This window comes from Drosophila elegans, unplaced genomic scaffold (genome assembly GCF_018152505.1).
Source record: "Drosophila elegans isolate 14027-0461.03 unplaced genomic scaffold, ASM1815250v1 contig_208, whole genome shotgun sequence".
Classification (NCBI taxonomy): Eukaryota; Metazoa; Arthropoda; class Insecta; order Diptera; family Drosophilidae; genus Drosophila; species Drosophila elegans.
In genome coordinates, this window is record NW_024545578.1 from 11,401,997 (window position 1) to 11,412,924 (window position 10,928).

Genomic DNA, 10,928 nt, shown 5'->3' on the forward strand with positions numbered 1-10,928 from the left:
AACTGCACTTTTCTACCAAAAATGTGTTTTTTATTAACAATTTCAATAAAAAATTCTTAAATTTACGAAATGCAACATCGCTGCATCTGCCTTTCGCCTAACAAAAACAACAAATTGTGTTATACAAAACGAAAACTTGAAATGTTTGCAAAAACTTCCATGGGCTATTGTCTCTGAAATAACAAAAACAGTGGATGAGTAAGTCGTGCCCAGCGGGCAGATCGCAAGTGGAGATTGTCTGCGTGCGCCCACAGGCGAGTAGAATAATGTAATGGTATCAAAATCAGCTATCCGGCGACCACAGCTTGAATGTGCGGTCGAACGAGGTGGTTGCTATATAATGCGAGTTGGGCGCAATGTCCACCGATATGACCTTGTTGTCGTGACCCTGCAGCGTCTTGAGCGGCTGCCACGTCTTGTTGGACCAGATCTTTGTGGTCGAGTCGTAGGAGCAGGTGACCAGGAAGCTACCGCACTCCTGCTGGTACTTCACGTCCGAAATCAAGTTGGTGTGGGCGGGAATGGTGTAGACGGGCTGGCGTCGCCGCAGGTCCCAGATCTTGCAGGTGTTGTCCTGGGAACCCGTCGCGATGTGGAAGCCATTCGGCGAGAAGTCCACGCCAAACACGGCGCCCAGGTGGCCCTCCAGAAACATGATGCACCGGCCGGTGCGCAGATCCCACACCCGTCCGAAGGCATCCAGTCCGCCGGTGGCCAGAACACTGCCATCCGAATGATAGCTGAGGCAGTGCACCGGCTTGGCGTGTCCCTCCTGATGCAGCACCTCTGTCTTCTGCTCCAGATCCCACAGCCGCCAGCTGGAGTCGTAGCAGGCGGTGGCCAGAAATCGCCCGGACGGATGGAAGGCCACCTTGGAGACGCGGTGCGGCATGTGGCCGGTGATGTCGGCAATGGACTCCTCGTTGTTGAAGCCCCACAGCTTGACGGCGCCATCGTGTCCGCCCGACGCCATGGCCACCACGTTCTCCTCGTCTGCCTTGACACCCGGTCGCAGTGCCACGCCGCCCACATAGCTGGCATGTCCGCGCAGCGTCTGCTTCAGCTCGCAATCGGGCACGCTCCACAGCTTGCAGAGACCCGACCATGAGGCGGTCAGCAGGAGTGTGGAATCCGCACTAAAGGCGGCACTGCTCACGGGCCGCGTGTCGCCCACCTGGGAGCACAGAGGAGCCAGCGACTGCAGTTTCTTCTGCATCTCCACCATGCGGCCGGCTCTCGTGGCACTGGCCACTTCAAGTGCCTCACGGGCGCGCACCAAGCGATCCTTGGCCCGCGGCAGGGAGTAATCCGCCAGCCAGAGCCGGGCAATGCGCAGAGAGTCGGGTCCCTCGTGATACCAGGTGGCCTGATCCTGCTCCCGTTGCTGCTGCTTGCGCTCCTCCTCCTCGTACTGCTTCCTGTTGATGGCGTGCTCGCCCAGACCCGCGAGCAGTTCCTTAAGACGTCTTCGTCGTTCCGCTGGTCCTTCGCCAAAGTAGCAAATGGGCTCGTTTAGCTGGCGCAGATTACTCTTTATTTCCGTGTCGTCGGTGGACACATTTATCTGGCGCGCCCGCTTCTTGCGCTCGAATTCCTCCAGCAGTGCCACCTTGTCCCGCTCCATTTCCGTCTCCAAGTCAAAGTAGTCATCGTCGATTTTGTTGGCCAGTGTGGCGGCTGTGGGTGGTGGTGCTGCCGCCTGTTTGGAGCTGCTCGTCTTTTTCGTGGACTCCTCATAGTCCTCATCTGAATCTATGTCCTCCAGTTGTCCGCCTGTGCTTGTTGTTGTTGTTGCCCCAGACGCTGCCGGCGTTCCCTTTGTTGTTGTTGTTGATGCCTCAGACGACGCGGCATTTCGCCGCTTGCGCTCCGATTCCTCGAGCGATCCATAGTGGAGCGTACGCTGCCGCTTGATGTACTGTATATCGTCGTCATCGGACATTATGGGCGCCAAAAAACGAGCGGTAAAGAATTAATTTTAAAACAAAATTTCGCCGAAAAAACGAAGGAAACAACAAAAAAATATCGCTCAATGAAAACGTTTTGTTGCCTAGTGTTGGACAATGCGGAGGGGGTTGGATTGCCCATCGATAATTAGCATAAGATGCGTCGCGAACATCGATATTTTTAGAACAGCTATTGTACACATATATATTATAATTATTTAATTTAGTTATTTATTTTAATTGTTCTAATACATTTTTTCCTTTTCTGTGTTACTTCAATAAAAAAATTGTTATCAGACTTTTTTTTCTGTTTCAAAAATTAAAATTTTCATAATTTTTAAGTAAATCCAAAAATAAGTTATAGTAATGAATTAGAAATTATAAGGCAATACTTTCAACTAGATGAACATAGTTCAAACATTTTTGAGAGTGTTAAACATGACTGAAAAAAAAATAAACTTGGCCCTTTTCTGCAAAGCACTTTATTAGAAGCAGTTGGTAAATCAAAACAAAATGTATGACTGCACTGAATTTCAGAGGATTGATTTCATCAAAATAGCTGTAAAAATATTTGCATTTCAACAACATTAACATAGAATTTTTTTGTTTAACATTAACATTAACAACGTTACCTCCGTTTTTTTAAATATGATGAATTTATAAAATCGTGACTACTGGTAACTGTGACTCCGCAGCGATATATCGTAAGCTAGCGTTTTGCAGCACTGTTTTGCAGCACTGTTTTGCAGCACTACCCCGTTTTAGTACACGCACACACACACACAAAACTTTTCCTAGGTGGTAAAAAACGGAGTGAAAATCGAGGATTTCCACACGCTAGCAGTCACATTGCCTGCGAAATAGCTGTCACTGCCCCTGTCGCAGCAATTTTCACGCGCTCCCGGCATTAGGAAATGAGCGCGCCGAGCAACAAAATGTCGGCCACCGATCAGATGCGAGCAATGCTGGACCAGCTTATGGGTACGACGCGGAACGGCGACGAGCGCCAGCTGAAATTCTCGGACACCAGGGTCTGCAAGTCCTTCCTGCTCGACTGCTGTCCGCACGACATCCTGGCGTCCACGCGCATGGATCTCGGTGAGTGTCCCAAAGTGCATGACCTGGCTTTCCGCGCAGATTACGAGAGTGCTGCGAAGACGCGCGACTACTACTACGACATCGAGGCCATGGAGCACCTGCAGGCCTTCATCGCGGACTGCGACCGGCGCACGGACTCGGCCAAACAGCGCCTGAAGGAAACGCAGGAGGAGCTGACCGCCGAGGTGGCCGAAAAGGCCAACGCCGTCCACGGTCTGGCCGAGGAGATCGGCAAGAAGCTGGCCAAGGCCGAGGCACTGGGCGAAGCCGGCGAAGTCGAGGAGAGCATGGAGCTGATGAAGGAGATCGAGGAGCTGCGCGCCAAGAAGATCAAGGCCGAGCACGAGTACCGGACCTCCATGCCCGCCTCCACATATCAGCAGCAGAAGCTGCGCGTCTGTGAGGTCTGCTCCGCCTATCTGGGCATCCACGACAACGACATCCGGCTGGCGGACCACTTTGGTGGTAAGTTGCACCTTGGCTTCCTCACCATCCGCGAGAAGCTGATCGAGCTGGAGAAGACGGCTGCGCCGCGCAAGGCGGAGCTCAAGCGGACGGGTAAGATGACCGACCGAGACGACGAAGGGCGTGGGCGCAATCGCTACTTTGTAGGTGGCCGCGAACTGGACCGCCGCTCCCGCGTACATCGTTCCCGGTCCAGGGAACGCCAGCGGAACCGGGATGCGGAGCGCGAGCGACCCAACAACGGCCGCGGACCGGACGAGAAGGGTGGCGAGCGTGCCAAGGAGACGCCGGAGGGCGGCGAACGATCCGAAAGGGCTGCAGAACGTGGCGGACGAGGACGAGATGACCGGGACAACCATGGCAGGGATCATCGCGATCGTGAGCGTGATAACAGGCGGGATCGGGAGCGCCATGGACGCAACGACAGAGGACGCTTTGGCGACAGAGGCGGCGGCGGCGGCGGAGGAGGCGGTGGCCATCACCGGGATGACAGACGCCGCTCAAGATCCAGGGAACGCTCGCCACGCGAACGCCGCAACTTCAACCACTTTAGAGATGGCGGCGGTGGTGGTGGTGGTGGTGGTGGCGGCGGGGGCAACGGCCAGCGAAGACGCTCCTACTCCCGCGAACGGTACTCCCGCCGCTAGGAATCCCACCCAGCGCACGTACGTAACATTAATCACTTCAACTACAACTACAATGCCACCACAAATTGAACTACTGAAAACAACAACAGCAACTGAATATTCATAGCCTAATCAATAAAGCGACCTAAGCCACACTTTTGACGCTCTAATGTGCAGAGATTACCTTTGTAAATTTTTGATGATTTCTATTTTTGATCTTGCGTTCCAACTTCTGATGAACCAATAAAGCAAACATGTCGTTGCAACCCCCCATGTTAAAAGAACCCAGCCTTACCGTAAAACCCAAACCCAAAAGAAAAACTGTAAGAGATACGAAATACTCGATATGATACGATTGAAATTCGATAGTCCCCGTCCAGTCCAGAGTATTTGGCAAGTAGAGAAACCCAAACCGAAACCAAAAATAGTGAACCCAACGAACCCGCAGTGTTGCCAATTGTAGTTCAGTTCAGTAACTCGATTAGGGCACGATTAGCTAAAGAAATCTAAATTATTGAGACGCAGAGCAGGCGATAACTTTAATATTTGAAATTTTGTGTGTTGTATAGCTAGCTACATGTTGGTAACACTGACTGATACCCGAAACCCAACCAAACCTGAACACACTCGACCATGTCTCTTCTCAGCTAGCGATCACGTTCTCCCAGTCGAAGTCAACGTGTGTTGTGCATCGCTGTCGTCCCGTTTTGGGGTAAGCCTCCACCATATATAACTCTGACACTCTATCACTGCTCTGATCTGATTTGATTCTATATGATTTGATTTGATTTGTAACCCCAAAGCGTTCTCTACTTGAAGTTCCACACTTTCGCAGCCGCTTAACGCTCTCGCACAGCTTCGGTACGTATTGATATTGAGTATGGCGAGGTGACTATATCCTTTATACCAGACGAATGTTAGTTGTTTTTGGCAGACAGACATGCGTATTACATAGATAATCCAGATAATATAGCTTGGGTACGTATCCATTCCGGCCGACGTTTCCTTTCGAATCGTCCTCAGAGAGTGTCGTTTATGTATTCGTTTTTGGGTACGTATTAATGTTAGAAGATCACGACTCTGTGGTACGTATGCAAATAACGACTTTGACAATTCCCCGTGAGCAGACCATGCATTGTAGGGTTATCGGCGATCCAGATCCCAACGTACGTATTCCCCCTCCTTTCTCTTTCTCTCTTGAAAATAAATAATCAAAAATTCAACAACCACAAACAAAATAAAAATAATAATCTCGTAGCTGTTTAGAGGCAAACAATATCCGTTTCTAACTAAATCTTTGTTTATCTTGCCAAATGGTGCTTAAGCCACAGAATCGATGCTGCCGCGGGGCTCAGATCAGTACAGAACATGCCTATATGTGAGTATTCGGGCCACTAATCTCTGATTACAATCAAGCAAATACTTAATTGAATCATCGAAGACGGCAGAAACCCTGTTGTTGGTTCGTTTCTTTCGGCAGCCGAGGAATTTATAGAGGGAATTGTGAGAGCAGTGTAAAGAGTTATTTGTGTTTGGCCCTGACAGTGGGTAAGAATCGTTCGAAAACGCCAATTGATTTTCTATCTACCTACATATGTATCTATCTATCAAACAAAACCTATTGTTTTTATCTACACTTTTAAGTTATATACCACACACAACACACTCAAAATAAGATCTAAATTAAAACTAATCTTTATGGATCTAAGCGGAATGTAATAAAATTGCACTTGAATTATATTTGAGTATACTTGTTATTTTTAAATACATTGACATGGGTCATTGTGGGACTATATATTCAGCTATAGTCGATTGCGTTGACTGTGAGTATTGATAATGGCAAGTATATGTTTTTAAATGTTCAACCGTAAAATACGACAAAACAAGAGGCTGCCAAAATATGTCTCCGATTTCGGAATCTTGCGATGGTATGATGATATGCATTTTCAGGACTTGAATAAATCTCGATTTTTCGACGGCGATCTGTCCGTTCCTGGCGTGGATAAGGATCCATGCCATCCAACATACTTAATTTACCGGAACCATTTAAGCCGGTGTTCGCCAAATAAAAACACGGTTGTAAAGTTTGTTTTCTTCCATGAGAAGGCTTCTCGGTGTTGTTTGTATTTTTTAATATTGCTGTTTCGTTTGGAAAGGACTTTCATTTAGTGTTTTGCTTTTTTTTTCATTGACCCGCTATCTTTTTTCTGCTTGATTTTTTGTTCCAAAAGAGAATTTTCTTAACAATTTTGTCTTTTATGTATACATTTAAAATTAGGTTTTACATTCTTCGTCGTTTAACAATTTCAATTGGCCCGAAAATATATGTTTTTGCAATTTTTATACGTTTTCAAAATCTCTGGCTTTATGTTGTTTCTCCTTGTGTTAGTGTCTATTCGTTTGTTAGTGAAATCTGTATTTGTTGCTGTGGTATTGGGAAAACCTTCTCATCCGCTCGCCACCAACATTCCTTTGAAGTCTGGTCATCTCGTCTACTCCTAACGCAAAACAGTCACTGCGGGACCCGCCTTGCGGCGAATTGATCCGCATTCAACTCTCTTTTACAATATAATTTGATGGTTTTTTGAAATTGAATTTGCAGATGATCATCAACATGATTGGAATTTAGAATCTATGTGTGTTTTTATCTTTACAATTATAGGTATTATTATTTATACAACAAGTAGTTTTAATTTGGGTTGTTTGTTTTGAGTTTTTGGTTGCTTTGCTGAGTCGCAACCTTCTAAAATTTTGCACTATTAGATTGGATTTAATCTTATATAAAATTCATCGTTCTACAGTTTAGAGTATATGTATTGTGTTGTGGTTTCTCTTTAGTATTCGATGGGTAAAAAATTATGCTCTCGACTTTGTTTAGTTTGCTTAAAGACACATCTTAAATACGTCTATATATATAATATAAAGTGTTCCTCATTTTATCAGTGTTGTTTTGTTTGTTATGGTTTGTTAAACGTTTAAACACTATGCTTACGCAACTACCTTAACTATATGATTTGATTTATACTTGGATTTGTATTCCTTATTACATCGTACAATAGTTGTTGCTTTTGCTGTTGATTTAATGCTTAAAATTAGACATTGAATTTGGCATTTATTGCGCATACTTGATAATAATTAACAGATCTTATCGTTCCCCATAGAATTGTATAGTTATTTACAAACAATTTATCGCCTGATTTGTTGATTACGATTATGAAGACCACTTGCGGGAAGGACAGGGAATTACAAATCAAATTAAGGCCATAGCATCTGTTTAATCTTTCTGTTGGGGCTTTGGAGTTTGGATTAAATGCTTGGAAAATTTCTTAGAGCGTGCGCCTAAACTAAAGCTTTTAAAACTTGTAAATGCTGGACTAGCGTTCTGAACTGAGGGCTGTACAAAAATTAAAAGGAGTTGTGTTAAAAATGAAAAAAAATAAACTAAAGGGTACATGTTGAAAATTAATCATAGTTTGGCATTTGGCCGGGGCAGCTTTTAATTAATTCAGAAAAATAGACATAATAACTAGATATATTTAAAGGGCTGATGCATGAACTAACCTAAAAACTAAATCTGTATGCGCCGTAGAACAAAATGTTTAATTTGAGTAATATATGAGAGAAGACTACTAAGAGCTAGATTCACAGGAAACTGGACTTGATGATCATCACAAGTGTGCGGGTGTGTCATTGTTATTGTTTTTGTTTTTGTTGTGTGTGCTTGTCTGTTTGTTTTAATGATTTGCTTGTGTTGCTAATGCTGCAGTTTGATTGCTGTTGTAAATGTTGGTGTTTGTGTTTTTGTTGTTGTCGTTGTTTCAGTCCTTTGAGTGAATCGGTATCACATATTTATGTCCATACGGACTTTTGTACTTAATGCCACAATCACGATAGAATTTATCTGGTATACCTAGATTACATAAATACAATTTGCCACAATTGTTCGTTGATGTTGCTGCTGCTGACTTGTTAGCCGCTGCTGCTGCCGAAGTGCTGGCAATGGGCGTTGGTGTGGCGGCAGCCGACGAAGATGATGATGCTGTTGCTGTTGATATGCCATTCAATGGTAGTATGGGTAGAATTGAGTACTTGATAGCCACCTCATTAATGCCACACGGCGGCGGATCTACGGCAAGCACCGAAGCGCTAAAAAATAAATTAATGTTAGGAGGACTTTTAGCGTGAAGAGAATTTATACCAACCGATTTACGCTGAGCCATTTCCTGATCGCATCCGATAAATTAGCGGTGTTAGTCGATAATATCACAAGATCTGGCGTGGGCAAGGCTAAAGGATGATTGAACATGAGTTCAACTCAAGTTTGTTTGTTTGGCTGATTGATTACTTACCATCTACTGAGTGAACTATGACATTGTCGGTTGCCTTAAACAAGGAAATCTCAGCGCTGCTGCTGTTCTGCTCCACCAGTTTGGCTTGCTCTATGTATAGGAGCACAGTGAGGCCATGCGAAGCCAGCTGGCGACCCGTGGCTGCTCCAATGTTGATTGTTCTGCAATTATTTTGGTTAATTGCACATTCAATTTTCGGACTAAGGGCAAGTTTAACCAGCTCACCTCATGTTCTTAACGCCATCGCAAATAATGGCTATCTTCGGCCACTGATGGTTGTTGGCCGGCGTCAAACGTCTGGCACCGCCCAGCAGTGTGATGGCCAGGTCACTGGCCCCGCGTGCCAATATGTCGATCTGCCTCTGCAGGGAGAGGCCCGCCCTCTCAGCACTCATCTCGATTTTATTCCGAACGTAAGCCGGAATCGTGGGTATAATGAGGCCGTCGTCCGTCACAAAGTCCTTGCCGCCATCGAACATGCTCTCGATCTGGCGCAGCTGCAGCGGCTTGCTGGCCAAGATGTTCTCATCGTGACGGTACTTCTGCTCCGGCTTATGATGATGATGATGGTTAACTACGTGTCGCACCTCGTCATGTTTCTGGTGCGTCGACTCGATGTCGTCCCAAATGGCCTGCTTGTCGAACAGCGCCAGATTGCCCTCGAAATCGAAATCTTCGTGGATCAGTGGATCGTCCGCTTCACTGCCAAAAGTCTGCTGCACCTGCTGCTGCCGCACGCTGCTTTCCCGTCGTACCCTATTCCGCCTATTCTTTCCGTTGCCGTTGCCATTTCCATTGGTGTAAGAGCCGTTTCCGTTACCATTTCCATTGTTGTTAACGTTGCCATTTCTTCTGCCATTGCCATTTGCATTTCCGTAGCTGGAGGCTGCTGCCTGCTTGTAGAATCCATCTCCGTTGCTGACGATATCTATGGGCCGGCTGCTCCCCAACGACAGCCCAGCCGCCTCGCCGCTGTCCCCACTGCTGCTGCAGTAGCTCTCCCGCGTGTTGGCCACGTAGGCTCCCAGTTTAACCTCAACCTTCGGCGGTATCATGTTGCAAAAGAAGGCGGCCACGCTGCTCGGAGTCGTCGACATCTGCGGCTGCTGCTGGACACTGGACGCACGAGATGTTTGCGGTGTTCTAAGAGGCGAACCAAAAATAGAGCGTTATACAAGTATTATAAAACTCGAATTATTATCCTATCTGGAACAAAAGATCTTATGCGAATGAGCCTGATCTAATTAATCAAGTAAACCATGCATAACCTATGATTCGAAGGGGTCATTAAACTATGTAATTAATATACAGACCGAATAGCTCATAAAACTGATCAGAATTTCAGAATATTTTCATATAAATCCCGATAAATCTATCTTTAAGCATATATATGATTACGAACTACCAGCCATTTATTGACCGACAATACCTTCGGGTGCCATTAGAGCCGTTGGTTTCGATGAGCTTCAGCTGGTGCATCTTATCGCTGAGCGCCGAGTTGAAGCTGCCACGTGACCCCAAAGAACCGGATGCAGTCAGGGTCGCTCCTCCTGGTGCTCCTTGTCCATGCCCGTTGGCCCTTGACCTTGGCGTCGATGGCAGATACTGTTCCTGATCCTGTTCATGTTGCTGTTCCTGGTACTGCTGCTTCTGTTGCTGCTGCTGCTGGAGTTGCAGCTGCTGCTGCTTTCCCAGGATATTGGAGAAGTGGGGCAGCTTGACGGGCGTAGGTTTGTTGATCACCGGCGGCGGGGCCGTGTGCCCATCTATATCCTCCTTCACGGGCTCGATGAGATTGATGCTGCGGATGTCGGTGCACTTGAGGACCACCTCGGCATTCTGCTTGCGCAGCGGTACGCCATTTCGGAAGGCCCTTACGATGGTGATCTCCTCGGCGGAGATCTGCTTGATCAGCCCCTGAAAAACGCCCAGGACCTCGTCGCAGGCTATAGACACCGCACAGCCGATCCAGTCTTGATCAGTCGGACCCATGTAACCAGTTTTTGGTACTCCCACTGCAGATGCAACAATGTGTTCGGTTTGTTTGTTGTTCGCTGGCTAATGTTTGTTGCTCGAAATGATTGCTGGCTTTCGCAGCCCTCCTTGTTGTTGTTTTCTTTCCTAATACGCAATTTCGCACTAACTACGCACCACGCACCTCTCTTCCTCTTCTTTCTGCTGCTACACAGCCGTTGATTTTTAAGTGTTTTGATGGCTTAATTTGGAGTGTTCTTGGATTTTTAACTGTGCGGCTAGGGGATTTCAATTCTGTCTCTATTAAGCGATAAATGCACCAACAATTGCAACACTTTTGGGCAAAACTTATTAGATTTCTCGTTTCATTGGGATTTTCACTGCTTGCGTGTGGCCGTTCGTCTGTGGTGGGAAAATACCCACCAAATACCAAACTCACTGCGTGGCAATTAACTTTTTAAATAGGTCAA

The 10,928-nt window shown here is 46.4% G+C and overlaps 3 protein-coding genes across 3 annotated transcripts; 1 reads left to right on the forward strand and 2 right to left on the reverse strand.

Moving 5' to 3' along the window:
- Window positions 1-8: 8 nt before the first annotated feature.
- LOC108135590 (U4/U6 small nuclear ribonucleoprotein Prp4) lies at window positions 9-2,066 on the reverse strand. The gene has a single exon (XM_017256390.2). It carries the CDS (start codon window positions 1,940-1,942, stop codon window positions 284-286), a length of 1,659 nt encoding a protein of 552 aa, XP_017111879.1. The 5' UTR covers window positions 1,943-2,066; the 3' UTR covers window positions 9-283.
- A 636-nt stretch (window positions 2,067-2,702) lies between these two features.
- Window positions 2,703-5,875, forward strand: LOC108135658 (putative RNA-binding protein Luc7-like 1). Its single transcript, XM_017256491.2, has one exon. The coding sequence runs from the start codon at window positions 2,861-2,863 to the stop codon at window positions 4,154-4,156; it is 1,296 nt and encodes a 431-aa protein (XP_017111980.1). The 5' UTR covers window positions 2,703-2,860; the 3' UTR covers window positions 4,157-5,875.
- Window positions 5,876-6,220: 345 nt separating this feature from the next.
- LOC108135659 (enhancer of mRNA-decapping protein 3) lies at window positions 6,221-10,881 on the reverse strand. Its single transcript, XM_017256492.2, has 5 exons — window positions 9,914-10,881; window positions 8,710-9,627; window positions 8,485-8,645; window positions 8,338-8,422; window positions 6,221-8,281 (listed from the first exon to the last, which is right to left on the reverse strand). Exons 1-5 carry the CDS (start codon window positions 10,474-10,476, stop codon window positions 7,954-7,956), a joined length of 2,055 nt encoding a protein of 684 aa, XP_017111981.1. The 5' UTR covers window positions 10,477-10,881; the 3' UTR covers window positions 6,221-7,953.
- Window positions 10,882-10,928: the final 47 nt, after the last annotated feature.